General features: G+C 41.7%; 2 protein-coding genes and 1 pseudogene across 2 annotated transcripts; 1 reads left to right on the forward strand and 2 right to left on the reverse strand.

Moving 5' to 3' along the window:
• Positions 1-953: 953 nt before the first annotated feature.
• On the forward strand, positions 954-1256 carry LOC138096856 (V-type proton ATPase subunit e 1 pseudogene; annotated as a pseudogene).
• A 9255-nt stretch (positions 1257-10511) lies between these two features.
• On the reverse strand, positions 10512-11108 carry RNASE11 (ribonuclease A family member 11 (inactive)). Its single transcript, XM_068960882.1, has one exon. It carries the CDS (start codon positions 11106-11108, stop codon positions 10512-10514), a length of 597 nt encoding a protein of 198 aa, XP_068816983.1.
• Positions 11109-16261: 5153 nt separating this feature from the next.
• RNASE12 (ribonuclease A family member 12 (inactive)) lies at positions 16262-16699 on the reverse strand. Its single transcript, XM_068966565.1, has one exon. The coding sequence runs from the start codon at positions 16697-16699 to the stop codon at positions 16262-16264; it is 438 nt and encodes a 145-aa protein (XP_068822666.1).
• Between the last annotated feature and the right edge of the window lie 6119 nt (positions 16700-22818).

The raw sequence follows: 22818 nt of genomic DNA on the forward strand, positions 1-22818 counted from the left end.
TAAAGCTATCCAAAAGGCAACCAAAACTCTCTCTGAGATTTGATTTGGCACTGGTGTAGACAGAAGCTGAGCTTTCAGCACCAAATCTCATCAAGACCTGTAAGTGACACAGAATAGGAAGGAGATATCACAAACTTGAAGATCCTCTCAGAGGAGTGACAGAATGAGTCATATACTAGACACCCCAGCACTGGGGCCTGACACTGAGAAGGTTAACCCCTTTAGCTAGTTTGAAAGCCGGTGGGACTTGGTCCCCGGCTAAGAAACTGAGTTTCTACTATTGAAGAGTAAGACCAAAGAGTCTTCCCTGGTGATCCAGTAGCTAAGACTCAGCTTGCAATGTTCAAAGATTCTGAGTGTTCAAAGATTCTGAATGCTGCTATGAAGATCGAAGGTCCCGAGTGCAGCAACTAAGATCCAGTGCAGCTAAATAATTGAGTAAAGAAATGTTTTTTAAAAAAGAGTCAGAACAAAGACTTTCTTGTTTTCAGTCCCAGTGCAGAGACACCCAATTGATAACTGCCTAGTGTTCTGACAAGCCTGCCAGGACCTACCCAGTGTGCCCTCCAACACACATGGGGCTCCTGCTCTATCTCCTGCTCCAGTGCTGCTCCCCATTGCTCAGACTCACGTCCACTGAGTCAGTGATGCTATCTAACCATCTCATCTTCTGCTGCCCCCTTCTTCTTTTGCCTTCCATCTCTCTCAGCATCAGGGTCTTTTCCAATGAGTCGGCTCTTCACATCAGGTGTCCAAAATATTGGAGCTTCAGCTTCAGCATCACTTCTCCCAGTAAATACTCAAGGTTGATTTGCTGTAGAATTTACTGGCTTGTTCTCCTTGCAGCCCAAGGGACTCTCAAGAGTCCTCCCTAGCACCCCAGTTCAAAAGCATCAATTCAGGATGGGATTAAAGTGAGGTAACTTGGCAGGCAGGCACCTTCCACAGCAACCATGGTATATACTGGCCTCACCGTGTCTCTTACCATGATGAGTGTGTTCTTGGGCATCACTGGCTTTCCAGATGCTCTGATTCATCTGTAAGGATCCCAAGCAGGGAGTTGTTATCACTATGTTGGTGACCTGTTCCATTTGCTGCTATCTCTTTTGGCTGATTGCAATTCAGGCCCACCTCAACCCTCTCTTTGGACCACAGCTGAAAATGAAACATTCTGGTACCTCAAGTATCACTGGCCTTGGGGAACTGGCTTGCTCACCAGTACTGAGTCATTGAGATCATGCAGAGAACTCCTCTAGATGAAAAAACACCTCCATACCCAGACCACATCCCTTGACTGTGGCCATCTGCTGCCTTAAATTTTCACCCACATTTGAATATCATATTCTACAATGTAGTACTTTTTTCCTGTCGCCCTTTTTATGCTTTGATGAATGATGTGCCTGTTTAAACTACGCTGCCTCTGTAAAATATTTATGTATACTCTTCTGAGATCTTGCTGTTCTCCTGAGAAATAACATTACTCTCTCCTTGGAATTCTGTGGATTTGAAGATGGCTCCTGCCTGCTCACAACATGAGAATCAGGAAAATGTTTAAAAACTGTTACATGATAAAAAGTCTCCAGTGGGGCAGTCAGTAGGAGAACATGTTCAAGAGAAAATCTGTCCCACAAATTTATATCATAGTTTATTATACCAAAGTATGAGTGAATTTCAGGATAAATTCCATATTTCTGCCATTTTTTGGAATAAATTATTTTTCTGCTTTCTATGGGGGGAAAAAGCATCAGTTCTTTGGCACTCAGCGTTCTTTATTCCAACTCTAACATCTGTACATGACTTCTGGAAAAACCAGACCTTTGACTATATGGACCTTTGTTGACGAAGTGATGTCTCTGCAAGACACTGTCTAGGCTTGTCATTGCTATTGTTTCTCTTGTCTGAAGAGACTGATCCAAAAGAATATTGCAAAAGTTAACAAATGGGGCCAAATCTTAAAGTTTTTGAACTGTGAAGGAAACTGTCAACAAAATGAAAAAACAATCTATTAAATGGGAGAAGATATTTGTAAATGATATTTCTGATAAGGGATTAATACCCAAAATATATAAGGAATTCATATAACTCAATAGAAAAAACAAACAACCCAATTAAAAAAGGGGCAGGGGACCTAAATAGACATTTTTCCAAAGAAGACGTACAGGTGGCAGGATTGAACATCAACATTTTAGGAATCAGTGAGTTACAATGGATGGGAATGGGCGAATTTAATTCAGATAACCATTATATCTACTACTGTGGGCAAGAATCCCTTGGAAGAAAAGGAGTAGCCAGTAGGAATGGAAAATGGCAATTGTTTTAGAAGACATTTCACATTTCCTACAAAACCAAACATACTCATTATACTATCTGGCAGTTGTGCTCATTGGTATTTGCCCAAAGGAGATAAAAATGGATATCTACATGAAAACATGCCCACAGATATTTATAGCAGCTTCATTCACAATTGCCAAAACTTGGAAGCAATCAGGATCTTCTTCAATAGATGAATGGATAAATAAACTGTAGTTACATCGAGAAAATGGAATATTTTTCTGTACTAAAAAGAAATGAGTTAACAAGCCATGAAAAGATATTCAGGGACCTTAAATGTACCTTAAAGTCACACAACATTTTATGTCCATTATATCCAAACAAAGCTGGAAAAAATACGTGTGAATGTGTGCGTGTGTGCTGCCAGGGTGAGGGGAGGTGTAATGTACTTATAAAAGGAGATCATGAGGGATATTTGCCGTGACAGAAATGTTCTGTACCTTGACTGTGTTAATGTCAATATCCCAATTTTGATATAGTACTGCAGTTTTATATAATATTATCATTGGAGAAGTGGGTAAACAGTACATAGATTGCTCTTGATTATTTATTATGTCTGCATGTAAATCTATAATAATCCCAAAATAAAAGATTTAATTTAAAAACATAAACAGAAAGGCTACACACTATATGCATTCCTTTACCTCAAAATTAAAGAATCATAGATATGGAGAACAAATCAGTAGTTACCAAGGGTGGAAGAGTTCCTTGGTGGTAAGGGAACAGTTCTGTATTTTGACTATCATAGTGATTACATGAATCTATACACAAGATAAAATTGCATATAACTACACCCACACTCACACTTCTGTCACTCAGCTGCTCAGTCGTGCCTGACTCTTTGTGACCCCATGAACAACAGCACGCCAGGTTTCCCTGTCCTTCACCATCTCCCAGATGCCAAGTTTGCCAAGTTCATGTCCCATTGAATCAGTGAAGCCATCCATCCGTCTCATCTTCTGCTGCCCTCTTCTCCTCTTGCCTTCAGTCTTTCTCAGCATCATTTCCAATGTGTCAGCTCTTTGTATCAGGTGGCCAAAGTATTGGAGCTTCAACTTCAACATCAGTCCTTTCAATGAGTATTTAGGGTTGATCTCCTTTAGGATTGACTGGTTTGATATCCTTGCAGTCCAAGGAACTCTCAAGAGTCTTCTTCAGCACCACAGTTTGAAAGCATCAGTTCTTCGGGACTGAGCCTTCTTTATGGTCCAACTTTCACATCTGTACATGACTACTGGAAAAATCCTACCTTTGACTATACGGACGATTGTCAGGAAAGTGATGTTTTTGCTTTTTAATACACTGTCTAGGTTTGTCATAGCCTTTCTTCCAAGAAGCAAGCGTCTTCTAATTTTGTGGTTGCAGTCACCATCTGCAGTGATTTTGGAGCCCAGGAAGAGAAAATCTGTCACCGCTTCCACTTTTTCCCCTTCTGTTTGCCATGGAGTGATGGAACCAAATGCCATGATCTTAGTTTAGACCCTTACATAGAACCTTATATGGAACAACTGACTGGCTCGAAATTGGAAAAGGAGTATGACAAGGCTATATATTATCACCCTTTTATTTAACTTATATGCAGAATACATCATGCGAAATGCCAGGCTGGGTGAGTTACAAGCTGGAGTCAAGACTGCAGAAATGTTAACAACCTCAGATATGCAGATGATACCACTCTAGTGGCAGAAAGTGAAGAGGAACTCAAGAGCCTCTTGATAAGAGTGAAGGAGGAGAGTGAAAAAGCTGGCTTAAAACTTACACTGATTGCATGTAAAAACTGATGACATCTGAATGAGGCCTATAGTTTAGTTAACAGTATTGTTATTTGATATTGCACTGTAGTTACATAGCATGCTACCACTGGGGGAAGCTGGGATGAAAGGGACCTGGGATTGTGTACAATTATTTAGCTTCCTATAATGTAAAATTATTTTTAAAATGATAAGTTTAGCACAATGAATGAATAGATCTTTCCATTGATGTAGAAAGAGCACCAGGACATATTTTTTGTGGGAAAAACAAGTCTCAGAATTAAAAATGTATAATATGATCAAATTTATGCTTTAAAAAAATCTATCTGGGAGTGCACCAACCTATGTATATGTGGAAGAAAAGGCCTACGATTATACACAATAAACATATTGACCTGATTATCTCCAGAAGCAATTTTCAAAATGTTTAAAAGCTCAATGACATGAGCAGTAATCAGAAGGATTACTTTAAAATTAGACACCAGAGTGGATGTGAGAGTGAAACCGGACATTTACTTTCTCCTGCTTTGAAATTTTTACAATGAACATGCATTGTTTTATAATTTAAACTCAATAAAAATAAGCTTTAAATATAAATACATCATAAAAGGAATTAGTGTATGTCTCAGACAACTATATATTTGGGACAACTATGAAAGTTATATAAATTATGTGTAGATGTCAATTGGGTGTCAACATGGCACATAATTCAAAAGTCTCATAGATATGTTAAAAAGTAAAGTAGGGAATGGAAATTCTTTACTCTCAAAGGGGTGATTACCTAATCCTTTTTCCTTGGGAAGAAAGAACAAGAGGCTTCGCCAGCTCCTGGCCCTTCAGTGAATATTACTGTTTGATTATGGAAACAAACTGAAAAAAAAAAAAAAGATTAAAACAGAGCGTATTACAGCCAGTGTATGCATTCACTACTTCATTTTCTCACTATTGAACACTGTTCTGAATAATGAGAAGAGATGTCAAAGGTCAAGGGATACTAGTGAAGATGTGGAGCAATTGGGACATTTCTAGTAGGAATGCAAAATAATGTACCACTGTGGAAGATGGTTTGACAGTTTCTTCCAAAGCTAAAGAGAGACCCACCATACAACCCAGCATTCATGCTTCTGGGTATTTACCCAGCTGACCTGAAAAGTTATGTTCACATAACAACCTGCACATGAATGTCTGTAGCGTGAATCTGACCACATTTCAAATCTGACTGTTATGACAAAACCTCACTGAACGGGATACAGAAAAAAAGAGATCTAAATAACTTAAATCTTTATGTAACCGCCCCCCATTCATATGTTGAAATCCTAATTCCTAATATGGTGGCATTAGGAGATGGGGCCTTTGGCAAGTGATTAGGACATGAAGATGGAGCCCTCATGAATGGCGTTAGTGCCCAACACTTCAGAGACAATTTCTGTTCTTTCTTTTTTAATAATTTTTATTTATTTATTTACTGGTTGTACTAGGTCTTCGTTGCTGTGTGGGCGTCCAGTGGGGACTGCTCTCTAGCTGCAATGCTCAGGCTTATTGCAGTGGCTTCTCCTGTTGCTGAGCACAGGCTCTAGGGCACACAGGCTTCAGCAGTTACAGCACGAGGGCTCAGCAATTGTGGTTCTCAGGCTGTGCAGCACGGGCTTAATAGTTGTGGCCCACAGGCTTCGTTGTTCCCTGGCATGTGGGATCATCCTAGATCAGGGATCAAACCCTTGTCTCCTGCATTGGCAGGTGGATTCTTTACCACTGAGCCACCAGGGAAGCCCCATTCACCAGTTTTATAGATTAGGACCTGGATATCTTTGAGAGCCATTCAGCCTTCTGCAATCTTATGAGGAAAAAAAATCATTCAAGTTATTTATTCTAGCATTCATCTCTCGACAACTATATTTCCACCTACTCTTTTCATGTTTCTTCCCACTCCTGGTACTGTTTTCTCTTTATTCATTTTTTAGCTATTTTAATGGATTGTCCAACAAGTTCAAGGTTTTAAGTCTTCATTTACAAGTGCCTGCCTTGTTCACTTCAAGCAACAGAGACATGTTCCTCTCTTCAGGTACGATCTTATGAGCCTGTATCCAGTACAGGCTACACATTTCTTTCATTATGCTTTTTTCCCACAGTAGCTGGTATAATGCCTTACGTAGGAATGTTTCTCAATTGCTTGCCTGTAAATACATTTTACTCATTAACCATTCTGTTATTACTGTGCTTTCATAACAGGCCATCTCACATAATATCATCACATTTTTCCCCACTGGGCCCAAAGGTCTACTCGGCCACTCTAGGCCTGCATGAACATACCTTCACTTTTATAATTAATTTATAGGTGACTGCCTGACATGAGGACTAAAACTAGAAAATAAAAATATATATATAATGAATGTAATTTTGAACTGTGATTAAATTTACGTCAATATAATTTGCCACACATTAAGTGATGTTCATATCCATTATCATGTGTGGGTGCTCTGTTGTGTATGACTCTGCAAACCCCATGGACTATAGCCTGCCAGACTCTTCTGTCCATGGGATTTCCCAGGCAAGAATACTGGAGTGGGTTGCTCTTTCCTCCTCCAGGAGATCTTCCTCATCCAGGGACTGAAACTGCATCTCCTGTGTCTCCTGCATTGACAGGTAGATTCTTCACCACTGAGCCACCTGGGAAGCCCAGCTATTATCATCAGTTCAGTTCAGTTCAGTCACTCAGTCGTGTCCGACTCTTTGTGACCTCATGGACTGCAGCACGCCAGGCCTCCATGTCCATCACCAGCTCCCAGAGTTTACCCAAACTTGTGTCCATTGAGTTGGTGATGCCATCCAATCATCTCATCCTCTGTTGTCCCCTTCTCCTCCTGCCCTCAATCTTTCCCAGCATCAGGGTCTTTTCAAATGAGTTAGGTATTATCATAGTGCCTGGTAGATAGGCCCCAAAAGAAGCAGCTCATAAAAATGTTAACAATGAATATGATTTTTATAAAGACAGTTGAGCAATTTCAGAATTTTCTAAAGGAAGACGAGAGAATTTCCGAAGCAGACACGGGAGTGATTCGGAGGCACTCCTCTTAAAGGGCTGGATGTGTTCCCAGAGTGAGGTCAGCAATTCGTGCTGTTCTTGTCCTTTTCCACCTGGGCAACTCAGGGCTATGTGTTCCTTGAGCCTTGGATGAACAGGTTGCTCCACTGGGGTTGAAGTCAGGCCAGATTGAATATTGGCCTTTGAGTAAAAGCCTTGTGGGTGGCTGGCCTGGTTCTAGAAATCTGTCCAACTCATCACTCTTTATCTGAATAGTGACTTTGAATACAAGATACACAAAGAAGAAAACATAGAGTTAAGTGGTGCAAAGTCTGGAAGCCAAATAAGCAGAAGACACAGAGTATAAAAAGGCGACGTAAAGTTGAGGACACGATCTGATCCACAGAAGAAAACATGAAAGTCAGATGAGGAAGGGACAGAAGATGAAGGCAGCAGTAAGAGCCACTACTCTTTGTGGAGGTGTGTTTTGAGAGCTCATCTTCCCAACTTTGCTCCTCCAATACTTCCACTAACAGACTCTGCCTCCCGGGCCCAGCAGAGCTCTCAGAAGGGGCCCTGATTGTGACAGGACAAAGAGCTCAGCCCACAGTCCTGTCACGAAGAACACGGGGTTCTTGGAACAGCCTGAGCTGGGGAGACAAGGAGAGCACACGCCAGCAGCACAGCCTGCAGCTCTCACACGCCCAGGGCTCTGCCGGCTCACCTGGCCCTGCTCTCTGACCTTATGCAAGACGAGCCCCACGGCCTACTCAAACTCTCCCATGAGGTCCCACACTTAAAGTCATCAGAGCCAGCTCCAGTCTTATCTCTAATACACAGAACTCAATTGTTCTGGATTGAGGCCCAGGGATTTGTATTTAATATCAGTTCCTTAAGTTTTAAAATGTGTTCGGGTAAAGCTAAGAGGATGGAACAGAATCTCAAAGTAGAGTGGATTTTAAGATATGTTTATTTCTCTCTCGTATATCAGACCCAAGTTGAACAATCCAGGTTGGCAAAATAACTCTGCCTCACACAATTGTTTGGGCACATGGGCTTTTGCTCCCCTTTCTCTGCGGCTATTCCTTGAACAAATCATCATCTTTATCAGCAGTCTCAACCTTTTTGGTTCCAGGGACTGGTTTTGTGAAGGATAATTTTTCCACAGACAAGGGCAGGGGGCAGGGGGTGGGAGTGGAGCAGGGGCCTCTGTGGTTTGGAAGCAGAAAAGGTGAAAGTTTTCATGATGAAAGCTTACTGTTGTAGAATCTGAAATCTTCTGCCTGTTGTCACCATTAGGGATCTTCAGATGCTATCATGTTGAAGGGGTGACTGACTTTGAGGGTGAGGAGTGCTAGCACTCGGAAGGTCTAACGGTCTATGGCATCTTCACATTTGACATCTTTCAGGCTTCATAGTTTGATGATTAGGTAGATTCTGAGAGATCAAATCACCAAAGACTTGGAAGCAAGAGCTCCTGATTTCTTCTGAGAATTGGAAAGGTTTGGTCTTAATTAAGACCCTTTAGAAAATGCTCCTGACCTGGAAAGAGGTATCTGTTCTGCTGGGTCATTGTTCTTATTTCCTGATCAAGGAATAAATCTGTACTAGATTCTGAACTAGGCTGAACTTACTTTCTCTTGTTGTTGTTTAGTCGCTAAGTCATGTCCGACTCTGCGACCTCATGAACTGTAGCCTACCAGGCTCCTCTGTCCATGGGATTTCCCAGGCAAGAATACTGAAGTGGTTTGCCATTTCCTTCTCCAGGGGACCATCCCAACCCAGGGATCGATGTCTCCTGCATTGGCAGGCAGATTGTTTACCACGAAGCCACAAGAGACGCCTTACTTTTTCTTACATATTACCAAAAACCTCTCTTAGAGCTAGTATCGTTATTGTCTCTGGGGCTAGTATGCCCATCACCCAGAGCTGAACTCTATAGCAGGAAAGAAGTTACTCAAATTTGAACCAAGCTTGAGCCAAGAGGAGACCTACTAGACTGCTCCACTACGGACAGAGCCCATCTCATGCTTGGTGAGTGGGTGGTAGCACCAGCCTGGCTACATGGAACAAGCCCTAGAATGGAAACCAGTGATAGGGCTCTCTTCCAGGCCCTTGCAGTCTCCCCCCACAGAGAAGAGGATCTCAAACTCTAGGCACTTCTATAAGTTTCTTCTCCAGCTGCCAAGTGAAAAATAATTGCTGATAACATAGCTATCAATATTTGGCCAAGATCATAGTGATTGTTTATTTAAGCAGCTATCATATTGACAAGGAAATTTTCAGCTAAAAGATATAAAAACACCTGCCCTAATGTTGCATTTTGGTTGATTGTCAGAGTTTTGCAGTTTCAGTATAATGAGAATTCTGCACCAGATATGAAAAACATTAGGAACATTTATAGACAGAGTGATGTACAACATTCTATTTACATGCATTTACTTAAAATTAGGACATTGGAAATGGTTTTTTGGGTATACCAGTCTGCCGTCTTCCCAGTCTGCCAGCTTTCTGAATAAAGTCACTATTCCTTGCCTTAAAATAAAATTAGGACATTAAAAAAGGGTCTCAGGATAGAGGGAGGATGTATGATGAGGAATCGAGAACACACACACACACATTTGTGAACAAGGTAACTGTTCAATTTTACGTAGAGTGTTGAACCATAAAGATTTACAAATAGACTTGGCATAGACTTGCTATATCCCTTCTTTCTAGCTCCTTTATCCCTCCATGGCTTGCCATTCCTCTCCCAGGGCCCCTGGAAATCAAGACTATGCTTGAGTAAAAATTACAATAGGGGTTTTATTTTTTCTCTCTGTAGCAACTTGTGAAATAGGGGAAAAGATGGAGGAATGGAGATTGGATAGGGCTGGAGCTGTTGACTGAAGGCAACAGCTAAACCAAAGGATCTTTTCTTTTGGCATCTTCTAGAGACCAGGCAGATCCCATGGCTTCATAGGTGACACTCACACCTGTGTGCATGCATAAATGTACATTTTCTTTGAAGAGAAACAATGATAATAATATCCCCCTGTCATTCACTATTTCTCTGAATCATCTCAGTGGCAGTACAGTTAACTTTCAATACTCTGTACTGGTTTGGAGCCTTCTCTCCTTAATTTTGTCAAGTTGGGTAAACTCTGCTTCTTGGCTTTATAGCTGAGCTAGGATGGAATTCAGTTTGGTTCAGAGAAAGTTTGTACATGCATATGTGTATGTGGGAGAGAGAAAGAGGGAATGCACTACACTCCAGCATCAGTTACACATTTCAATTGAATTATCTACAGTTGTAGATTTGTTTCATCTCTCCAGTTGGTATAAATAATTAAGAGTTTCCTATAGTGCTGAAAGGATAGATGTGGATAATAGAAAGCAATAACCAATAATGAAAAGTTCTGTGGGATTTACATGTTAGAGACACTAACTAACCAGCTCATCAGAGAATGACTTGTCAGCACCACCAAAATTTTCTTTAATGAAGTAACACCATGGTGTTGGCAACTGGGGGATTGTTTGCCCACAGTGAATTGGCATGTGGTGGTCCTTAGTTCTGGAGTCTCAGAGCAGCTTATGCCTGAAGTCTGTCCACACTTGCAGCTGGGGGCTGTGGGGACCCCATCGACCACTTCCACGGAGCCATGGATGAAGTTATTGCTCAACTTGAATGACCCATTAGCTTCTGAAACTTTTCTCCAGACTGTAATGTCATTGCAGTAATATTTGTTATTACCTAGGTTGCGTTTGGGGGACAGGCTATAATGTAATCTTCTGAAGGTCAATAATGAGGAAGACAAATCTTTGGACATCCTGAGGCTGGTATTTTTATATGACACAGTCAAATTTATTAATACCTCGATGGTGTGTTTTTCCTGGTCACTTTTTGCCATGTCATATTTCATCTCTTTCTCTAAAAATTCTTCTTTAATTATCTCCATTATACTTTCTGAAACTCCTGCAAAAATTACCCCCAGGCCAAGTAGCAGCAGAAAGATGATCTCCATCTCAGATCTAGGGCAAACTCTTCTGCAGTAAAAACTAAAAGATAAAAATGAAGAAAATATTAAACAAGTAGCTCTCTTTTCTTTATGACATTCCCAGGGTTGATTCCTACATGTAAGCTAAGACATCTACATCTGTTAATGAAAGGATGAGATAGGAAAAAGACAATCAGCTGTGTAGTCTGAAGATCCAACTTCAAACCCCTGTTTATCCACGAATAAGCAATTTGTAACTAACTTCAGTTTCCTCTTGTGAAAAAAAAAGAAAATATGAGAATTATATAAGATAATATGTTTAAAGTACCCAGAACCAAGTAGTCATTTCTTTGCTTTCATCTCATCTATAATCTCACTGGTGAAATCTGTAATCTCTGCGGCAGGTCCCGATAATCTCACCTAACACATTCCTCACTATTGCTGTGGACCCTCTAGCCTCACACAGTACCTGGCACGTGGCAGCCACGTGAAAAGCCACCATGATATTTTCCCATCTCTCATTTCTTTTCCCACTGATTCTCCGTCGTGGAATTCCTGTCTCTACCCGTTCATTTGGCAAGTTGATCATGTGGAGAAAGATTCCAGATTGTTGCAAGGCAAGAAGTGAAATTGTCTTCATTTCCTGGGCGTTTCTCTTACTGGGTCTAGCAACGGAAGGGGGTGCAAGAAGGAGAAGGCAGAATTGTCTGAGACAGAAGGAGGAGACAGAGTGGAACCAGTGATGCTCGGAGAACTGAATGCAGTGTCCCCTTGGCTGTCAGAATCCCAGTGCCCTTGGGCAGTATCATTGCTTCTTCTCTTGTGAAATCTTCCTTGTTTATTTCTACTTCAACCCAAAGTAATTTTTGTTGTTGTTTTTGAAACCCTGCAGAATAGATAATATTGTGCTTGATTTTATACATAATTTTTTTTAATTTTTGAAGATAGTTGGTACAGTTTTTCTCCTTTTTATTAAAGCTGGAAATTTCTTGAGCCTGGAAAATAGCCTCTGCTTCTTTTCATTCTCTACAGGAAGAATGAACTACATATGTCCTAGTTTCTCATAATGTTTGCCAACAGCATAACATAGTTTGACTACTGTAGAAAAGTCCTTTACTTGAGGTCAGTGCTGGAAAATTCACAATGAGAATCCCAGAAGGAATGGTTATTTGGGGGTAATAATTCTTTCTCTTGCTCTAGAATGACATCCCCCTTTTTTCCCCTTTTTTTCTCTCCTGCCTCTAAAGCCTCCTTCCCTTCTACTTGTATCTACTGTATTACCTCCTAATCACTAGTCCTTGCCCCTCTAATTCCTTCAATACACCACTTTTCTAAAAACACACTTGCAGTGACACTATTTCAGGATCATTGAGATATTCCCCATTGTCTCTACAAAGTAATCTAATCTTCTGAGTCCACTTGGTCAAAATTCTATTTGATCTAATCCCAACCTGCCTGTCAAGGATGATCACCGATTATTTTGGTATACAGACCTGTTCCAGTCAAATCAGTGTGACCCACCCTCCTGTGAGTACACCCTATTCTGTCCTGTGCGTGAAATTAGAGCAAAGACCCAGCACCAAAAATACATGAGCCTTAGTAATTGGGTTGATTGATTATTGATAGATTATTAAGAATTCAGTGGATGTTTTCATCTGTGTGCCTTGAGCACAGACTTGGTACAGGTTGAAGGGAGGAGGGAAGAAGGATTTGAACTGCGTCCTAAATATCCTCTACCGTCACATCAATAGTGAGGTGCTAATCGGAAAACAGGAGACAACAAGGAGAAAAATAAACAAGAAGGGCAGTACAGAAACACCCAGTTTTTCTAAAACATTTTACAAGGGAAGAATTCACAGCCACCTGGGTTTGACTGGGGTTGCTGGTACCCATTTTAAAAAACTATGCCCCTGACTCCTTTCAAACTACAAATGTCACAATTCATTTGAATTGGGATTTGATCTTTGGAAAATGAAAATACTCCAAGGATAGATTCCATTTTACAGTCTCGGTTACTTACTTTAATGGGAATGCATTTATCTGCAAGATTTTGTTTTTAAATAGAAAGAAGGAGGTTAGGGGAGGAAGGGAAGGAAAAGTACTGAGAAGGAAAGAAAGGACAATTAAGCCTAGGGAGAGAGATAGAAAAAGGAATCAGAAATCAGAACATAGAAACATAGGCCTAAAGCATGTTAAAAAAACAAAAAGCAAAACCCCATTTCAGCTACATTTTCCCAGGAAATGATTCTGCTACCAGGACCCAACCTGTCACACGATAGGGGCCAGCTGCTCCTTCTCATCTTCTGTTCTGACACTGGGGGCTCTGCTTCCTTGGTGACACCGACACTTTCATAAAGACAAGGACCATGGGATTCATTACTCACAGAGAAAGGAGTAAGGGAACTCAGCTGCAAAAGGGCTACCCCAGAGTGGTAAGCCTCTACTTACAAGGTTGCCAAGTGTTCTTTACAAATGACTGTCACTCCCTGTCCTCCATAAATGTCACCAGTCTGTTAGAACTTGATGTTTACCAATGACAGAGTACCAACTAGCATAGGTTGATCCGACCTTGAATTAAGTACAAATAAATAATTGAATAGTTTGAAGTCTCTCAATTGAAAAGATAAGAACAGACCAGGCCCTCTAAAGCTTATGTATTGCTTGTGTCTGCTTTAGCTCAGTGTATGAGTGTCTGGCTCTCACAGGACTAAACTGTCATAGCTCAGATTTAGTGACCCCATAACCTGGCCCTTACTTGCCTATCACCCCTTGTTTTCTTACTACTCCCTATCTCTGACAACTCCAAAAAGATTCTAGATTCCCTAAGAAATAGAATTGTGGAGTAATAGACCTGGCTGCTGCTGCTGCTGCTGCTAAGTCGCTTCAGTTGTGTCCGACTCTATGCGACCCCATAGACGGCAGCTCACCAGGCTCCACCGTCGCTGGGACTCTCCAGGCAAGAACATTGGAGTGGGTTTCCATTTCCTTCTCCAATGCATGAAAGTGAAAAGTGAAACTGAAGTCGCTCAGTCGTGTCCGACTCTTCATGACCCCAAGGACTGCAGCCTACCAGGCTCCTCCATCCATGGGATTTTCCAGGCAAGAGTACTGGAGTGGGTTGCCCTTGCCTTCTCCGAATAGACCTGGAAAGAAGCTCAAAGATGACCTAGTTTGATCTCTTCACTTTACAGATGAGGAAACTGATATAGAGGAACAGAACTTAATAAAATCCCCAGAATTAGGAGTCTCTATTTCCCTTCCTTCTCTTCCTTTGCCCTCTCGTTCTAAAGACCCTCTGTCCATAGCAAATGAGGAGGAACTAAACAAGCAGTCCAGTTGTAAGAACTAAAAGGGGAAAGAATGATTAGTCTGAGTCAAAGTAATCTCTGTTCCTTCTGGGGACACAAAGAGGAAATAGACTGAACCCTGAGAGTCTTGATCCTTCCCTGGGAAATCTTTATCCATTTCTTTCTAGACTTTAAGGGAAATGGCTTCTGACCAATTAGGCTTCTTCTGATCTCCTTTTCCTTTTCTTTCTAGGCACAGAGGCAGCTGTTGAATAAGAGCAGGTACAGCTTGAGTTATACACGTCATCCTTAAAGAAGACCTTAAGAGATGACCCCCTACTCCCTCTACTCTTAGGATAAAGTCTAGGATGAATGTGAGATGAATGAAGTACTCACTCTGCAGGTACAAACTGTTAATAGCCCAATAATCAAGATAAACAGTATTTTATTGCAACATTAAAAAATAAATTTAATGCATATGACACAAAAGAACCTATCTATGAAAGAGAAATGGGCTTCACAGGTGGTGACAGTGGTAAGGAACCAGTCTGCCAATGCAGGAGATGTAAGGGACAAGGGTTCGATCCCTGGGTTGGGAAGTCCCCCTGGAGGAGGGCATGGCAACCCACTCCCTTTTGTTACCTGGAGAATCCTATGGACAGAGGAGCCTGGTGAGTTACAGTCCTTAGGGTCACAAAGAGCCCGAAACAACTGAAGCAATTGAGCACGCACACATGAATCAGAAACAGACTCACAACATAAAGAACAAACTTGCGGTTTGCCAGAGGGAGGGGACGAGGAAGGGATGGATTGGGAGTTTGAGGTTAGCAGTTGCAAGCTATTATATGCATTTAGAATGGATAACAACAAGGTCCTACGGTATCAGTTCAGTTGCTCAGTCATGTCTGGCTCTCTGCAACCCCATGGACTGCAGCACACCAGGCCTCCCTGTCCATTCCCAACTCCCAGAGCTTGCTCAAACTCATGTCCATCGAGTCAGTGATGCCATCCAACCATTTCATCCTCTGTTGTCCCCTTCTCCTGCCTTCAATCTTTCCCAGAATCAGGGTCTCTTCCAAGGAGTCAGTTCTTTGCATCAGGTGGCCAAAGTGTTGGAGCTTCAGCTTCGGCATCAGTACTTCCAATGAATATTCAACACTGATTTCCTTTAGGATTGACTGGTTTGATCTCCTTGCAGTCCAAGGGACTCTCCTATGGTATAGAGAACAATATTCAATATCCTAGGATAAACCTTAATGGAAAAGAATATATGTATAACTGAGTCACTTTTCTATACAGCAGAAAGGACCACAACATTGTAAATCAACTATACTCCAATAAAAACAAAGAAACTAACAAATAAATTTAATGCAAAATAAACCCTGCTGAACAAATATCAAAATTTTAACTAACAGGATCTGACCCTACACTGTTATAACTCATGTACTCCATCTCATCCTAAATCCAGCCCTGTCAGAATGGGTCTTAATTTAAAATTCAGATATTTTGCTCATCGGGGATTTTTATATTGATCCTTAAAATTTTACTTGTCTATATGACTCTGGGGATTTGGGTGTACCTCAAATTTTGGGTGTCAAATGAGTACCTTACTTCCCTTACCTAATTTCAGGCCTGCATAGGATTCACTCTGGGTTCTCACCAAATGACCCACAGAAAATGGAGAAGGAATTAAAACACATACAGAGTTTATGGTTTAATTCAGTAGATTTTTTTTATTGAAGCAAAATAAAAAGATTCCAGCTCAGCAATAGTGGAAGGATAAATGCATTTCACTCTAGCCATGACCCCATGTCCACAGGATGCAGGAAAACCAGCACCAGTGCCTCTGAGACAGGAGACGAGAGAACAGCAGACTCTGATGCTGGTCTCAGATTACTCAGTGTATCTCTGGATTTTAGCTGGCCCCATGTCATCACAAGTGACAACAATAAACCCCTCTGTGGCGAAAACACGGTAGTTGCAGGCAGGATATCTGGTGCCTTCAGTGAGCTTACAGACTGTCATTTTGAACTTGATTTCACTCAAGAAGCAGAGACTGGGGGCATGGTTTTGGCAAGTCACCCTCCTGGGAGAACTGCAAACACTATTGATGTTTCGAGGCCTCTCATGGATGAAGAAATGTTCTTTTATGCAGGTGTTGTTGGGTTCCTTGATGACTCTTTGTATGACCATGTGGTTGCAGTACCTTATCGGAATGTCACTCTGAGGGTAATCCACATGCAACTGCTCTAAAGTGGCCGCCATTGCTTCCTCATCCAGCTCATTTTCCCAGAACAGAAGCACCAGGAAGATTATCACCATTAGTATCATCAGAGGTATGAGATCTTTCACATGTTTTGGTCTAATTCCTATAGAGGAAGAGAAGACAGCAAATATCGAAGAGTGATCAGATTCCACCAGCCCCATCCACTGACTTTCTCCCCTGTGCATGTCTGCTCAATCATGTTCAACTCTTTGTGGCCCCATGGACTGTAGCCCACCAGGCTTCCGGAATTTTCCAGGCAAGAATACTGGAATAGGTTGCCATTTTCTACTCCAGGGATCTTCCTGACCCAGGGACTTTCTCCCCTAGCCTTTGATACTTTATTTCCTTCTCTCTGTTAATAAAACCATGCTAACCCAGCAATGTCCAGCTAGAGGTACAGCTCCCCAAGAAAGCCCTTTCTGACCATTTCAGCTCTCAGGCTGGCATTGAACAGTACTCTAATTATTTCTGGGTTTTGGTGGTGGTGGTGGTCTCCACAACTTCTTAATAGTTGGTATCTCATCACCTATTTCTCCTAAATCCATCAGAATGCTTAAATACAAAGCAGAACATACAGAAGCTATTAAAAGTACCCCATATCTGATTGTTTTATTCCTATTAGTAAACAACTTTCTCTCCCATAATTGTCTTAACCTTGATCCTACCCAATTCCATATGCTTTTTAGCACTGTCTACTAATCCTTCTCTCCCAACCTCTTCTTCTGTCCATCTTACTTGGCTTTGTGCTAGACCCTCTCACCTTTCCTTTTTGCTGTAACTCTCATAGACAACATATCCTTGTGATCATGAATCTCAGAAAGTCCTTTGTGTCTCACTGTTCCCAGACAACAACTGGTAGGGAGCCAGCTGAGTGTGGGCAGGTCCAAGTGGAAAGAGCAGAAAGGGAGGAGCCTGTAGGAGGGGAGTGTGCTTGGCTGCCTTTAGGAAGAGAAGTTATTTTCAGAGGGACAGTTGGGTATGGCAGGTCCTGTATGTGTCCTCATTAAACAAGCAGTGACTTTTCAAAACACTTAAAGTCCTGAGTCTAGTTATTTTCCAAATTTTCATCAGTCCTTACTACAAACCTGTGAAATAGTTGTTATCTCCATTTCGTTAATGAAGAAATAAGTTGCAGAAAGTTTCAGGCACAGACACGATATGGCAAGAATAATAAAAATCTCACCATCTCAATCCTTAAGCCTTGAATTCCAGTTTCAGCAAATTTCATTCCCACGTGGTGTCCAGAACAGGGCAGAAACAATTCCTGGACATTAACACGAGTCTTGATAAAGCCTTAGGCTCTCAGACAGCATGGCAATGATTTCCAAACTCTGCTGAACTTAGGACTCTCTGAGGCATTTTTAAATGCCACCTTGAGGCACTCTGCTTCATTTAGTGTTGGGTAAGACCTGAGTGTTGAATATATTAAAAGTTTCCCAGTAACTCTAATATGCAGCAAAATTTGAGAACCACTGATTTATAGTATACATTGGACACCTACATGGAAACTTTGCAGATAACGGTGTTAAGTAAAAGATAGTGGCTCAGGTATTGAGTCAATAGAATTATTTTTTGTTGCCAAAATCTTACAGTGTTTGATATACGAATGGGAAAATGGACTTAATTTTGCTCTTTTTTGCTCTGAAATGATTTCTCTTTTGGAAAGACAGCTACACAGTCTCCTTTGTATGTATCTGTATATGTCTTTCTAATTGTCACGTAGAAAGCTATTTGGGGGGTAAAATTTGTCTAGGAGACAGTTCTGGAAAAGTCTTCAAAGAATTTGTCTCTTTCTATTCAATAAAAATAAAAGCATAATTCCAGACCATGAAAATGAACATACAGGAGGTTTTTATTTACTTTCCCCAAATTTTCACTCTGGCTGTCCTTTCACAATTCAAACTGTCCTGTTTTTGGTGTGTGCTGCAAAAATGTCACAAAGATATAAGTGCATAATTAATTGTTGGTAAAATTTTCAATTAACAAATTTTGATTTGCACATCTTGCAAAAACATTTCTGTTGTGTAAAAAATAACTCTATGTATTGTAACTTGTTCAGTGTTTCCTGCCAAATTGCTAAAATACAGATGTGATACTAAGTTTACAGGCGAGGAATCAACTCTTGTTACAAAACTTATCCTCAACAAATGCAACTAGGCTTATCTCTTATTTCAGAGTACTACTCTTTTGCAATAGAGTTGAGACTGGGTTTAAATGTTTTATAGTGCTGGCAGCCAAATGGAGAAAACATTTGTAACGCCTAAAACCAACCAAAGATTAACACCTGAAGTGAAGTCGCTCAGTCGTGTCCGACTCTTTGCAACCCCATGGACTGTAGCCTACCAGGCTCCTCCCTCCATGTGATTCTCCAGGCAAGAGTACTGGAGTGGGTTGCCATTTCCTTCTCCAGTGATTAACACCTAGACATAAGGAATTCCTTCTTTCAGTGGTTCAGTTCAGTCGCTCAGTCATGTCCAACTCTTTGCACCCCATGGACTGCAGCACGCCAGGCTTCCCTGTCCATCAACAACTCCCAGAGCTTGCTCAAACTCATGTCCATCAAGTTGGTGATGCCATCCAATCATCTCATCCTCAGTCTTCCCCTTCTCCTCCTGCCCTCAATCTTTCCCAGCATCAGGGTCTTTTCCAATGAGTCAGTTCTTTGCATCAGGTGGCCAAAGTATTGGAGTTTCAGTTTCAGCATCAGTCCTTCCAATGTATATTCAGGACTGATTTCCTTTATATCGACAATAAAAGACACAAACACTCCAGAGGAGAAAAGATAGTCAAAAGTTATGAAAAGTCGATTTCAGAAGAGGAAGTCAATGCTTAACTGTATTGGTAATCTAATAAATGGAAATTAACATAACCAAGAGATAAGTGGTTTATAACCACCAGATTATCACCAATTAGAAAATCTAACATCAAGTGCTGGAAAAAAGGTTAGCAGGCTTGAAAAACTGGTGTAGTGATATTGGAAAGTAATCTGGAAGTATTTGGTGAAATTATGAATGGGTATAATCTGAGACCATGAGCATAGACTCCAACAGAGTTCTTCCAGATGGAATACGTGCAGGGATGTTCATCATGGCATGATAAGTGGCAGAAAAGAGCTAACGGTAACTTAAATGTTGCGCATGACAGAAATGGACAAGTAGAGATGTTTTAGATACATAAAATAAAATAGCATAAAACAGCTTCAAATAATGCACGAGTTTTACAAATAGCAACCTGTATAGAACTCAAAAACATGGTGCTGTGTGAAAAAAGAAAAGTCACTGCCAGTTGATTTACATTGAAAACATGCATGCTCCAAAATAATATATTTTCCAAGGATATACAATATCTAAATAGGACGGAAGAACATGGATTACATACTCTAAGACAGATGCCCATGAGAATGAGAGAAATAGAAGCAAGGATCAGGCATAAAAAGGAAAAATAATAAAATTGAATAAAACCAAAGAGGCTGTAATCAGAATATGATCAACTTAGTTCTGTGCACCTGAAGACAGAAGGGAGGGAAGAAGAAAAGAGGGAAAGAAGGAAGGATGGAGATGGAGGGGGAAGAGGAGAAGAAGGAAGCAGGGAGGAAGAGCAGGGGGAGAAGGAGGAGGAGGGGAGAAAGAAGGAAAGAGATTGTCAGATGAATGCATTCAACCTAAAGTTCCCACCACTCTCCCTGTGCCAAGTCTCAGGTCTGTCTCAGAAGAAGACTGCAGGAGGCAGATAGTTGCTGGAAACTAATATTAGTGCCAGGATGTAAAACAACACAAGTAATTCCTCTCATGACTCATCCTGTCAAATTAATGAGCTCTACTCCAGGACGGCTAGAAACTGACCCACGTCCCACATTGTCTGGGACAAGGCAATGGCCTCAAAGGGACAGTGGAGGAAGCAAACACTTACTGTGGATGCCTTCAGCTGCCACGTCAGAAGTTTGGCTGTGTAGAGGCCACCAGTGGAGAGAACGCATGGAGGGAGAGAAATGTGCAAAGACCTCCAGCTGCTTCAACTCCCTCAGGAAACTGTGGAGCCTATTCATGTCTCACAGATGTGGTTGGCTACCCTTGCAAGACTTCTGCAGTTGCCCAACACCTCACTCACCTTAAAGCCATGTAGCAGATTGTATTTCTCCCCAAAATGGCCACAGTATATTTCTATCCCACAGTCTCTTCTGGAATCTTACCACTCCCATCAGTTCAGTTCAGTTCAGTCACTCAGTCATGTCCGACTCTCTGTGACTCCATGAATCGCAGCACGCCAGGCCTCCCTGTCCATCACCAACTCCCGGAGTTCACTCAGACTCACGTCCATTGAGTCAGTGGTGCCATCCAGCCATCTCATTCTCTGTCGTCCCCTTCTCCTCCTGGTCCCAGTCCCTCCCAGCATCAGAGTCTTTTTCAATGAGTCAACTCTTTGCATGAGGTGGTCAAAGTACTGGAGTTTCAGCTTTAGCATCATTCCCTCCAAAGAAATCCCAGGGCTGATCTCCTTCAGAATGGACTGGTTGGATCTCCTTGCAGTCCAAGGGACTCTCAAGAGTCTTCTCCAACACCACATTTCAAAAGCATCAGTTCTTCAACACTCAGCTTTCTTCACAGTCAAACTCTCACATTCATACATGACCACTGGAAAAACCATAGCCTTGATAGATGGACCTTAGTCAGCAAAGTAATGTCTCTGCTTTTGAATATGCTATCTAGGTTGGTCATAACTTTCCTTCCAAGGAGTAAGCATCTTTTAATTTCATGGCTGCAGTCACCATCTGCAGTGATTTTGGAGCCCCCCAAAATAAAGTCTGACGCTATTTCCACTGTTTCCCCATCTACTTCCCATGATGTGATGGGACCATATGCTATGATCTTCGTTTTCTAAATGTTGAGCTTTAAGCAAACTTTTTCACTCTCCACTTTCACTTTCATCAAGAGGCTTTTTAGTTCCTCTTCACTTTCTGCCATAAGGGTGGTGTCATCTGCATATCTGAGGTTATTGATATTTCTCCCAGCAATCTTGATTCCAGCTTCTGCATCTTCCAGCCCAGCGTTTCTCATGATGTACTCTGCATAGAAGTTAAATAAGCAGAGTGACAATATACAGCCTTGACGTACTCCTTTTCCTATTTGGAACCAGTCTGTTGTTCCATGTCCAGTTCTAACTGTTGCTTCCTGACCTGCATATAGGTTTCTCTAGAGGCAGGTCAGGTGCTCTGGTATTCCTATCTCTTTCAGAATTTTCCACAGTTTATTGTGATACACACAGTCAAAGGCTTTGACCTAGTCAATAAAGCAGAAATATATGTTTTTCTGGAACTCTCTTGCTTTTTCGATGATCCAGTGGATGTTGGCAGTTTGATCTCTGGTTCCTCTGCCTTTTCTAAAAACAGCTTGAACATCTGGAAGTTCACTTAGCAAGATGCAGAGTCTCTGTCCTTTCCTGAGAACAAGGGTGGGCTTCTGTGCCTGCTCCCATCAAGTAGCATCACGTGACCTCTCAGCCGCGGTCACAAGCTTCCACTGGGCAGTGGTTCTCCTAGGACGTTGACTCTGGGTGTCCTGCAGAAAGAAGTCTGACTGTTGAGACCACATGAGGGGAGGCCATACAGCGAGGGAGATGCCCAGACTGCTCTACCCATTTCACTTCCCTGTGCATGAAACCACATACAGGACCTCAAGCAAGAACTGCCTAGTGGAGTTCAACCTCCAGATTTAGGATTGAATGAATGTTGTTGTTCTTGGCCACCACGTGGAGTGATCTGCAAAGCAGCAATCGACAGACAGACTAAAGAGCTCACCATTCTCCCAAATCTCCCCAAGCAAATCCAATTGCACCAACTTTTAGCAAACAGTATTATAGACACCGCTGAAGTTTTCTTGGATAGAGAGTATAGAGACGCCCAGGGTGTTTTCCCCGCAGGATCCAAGAACGTTCCAGACAGACCTAGGCTCACTTGCTCTCTCCTGCAGAGGAAACGTGACAGAACAGATATTTGGAGGTTGCTTTGACTTTCCCTGGGAGTGTGGGAGTCCTCCCTGGGTGCAGGGCCTCAGCTGTCACACAAACAATAACGGAAAACTAGTTTTTAAAATCTCCATCTGCTGTAAAACTCTCAAAGTTCCCTCTTAACTCCCCCATCTCTCTCCATCTCTGGCTTGAGCGCCTCCCTTCTCCATGGCGCCAGCTC

This window comes from Capricornis sumatraensis, chromosome 2 (assembly GCF_032405125.1).
Source record: "Capricornis sumatraensis isolate serow.1 chromosome 2, serow.2, whole genome shotgun sequence".
In the NCBI taxonomy this organism is placed as follows: domain Eukaryota; kingdom Metazoa; phylum Chordata; class Mammalia; order Artiodactyla; family Bovidae; genus Capricornis; species Capricornis sumatraensis.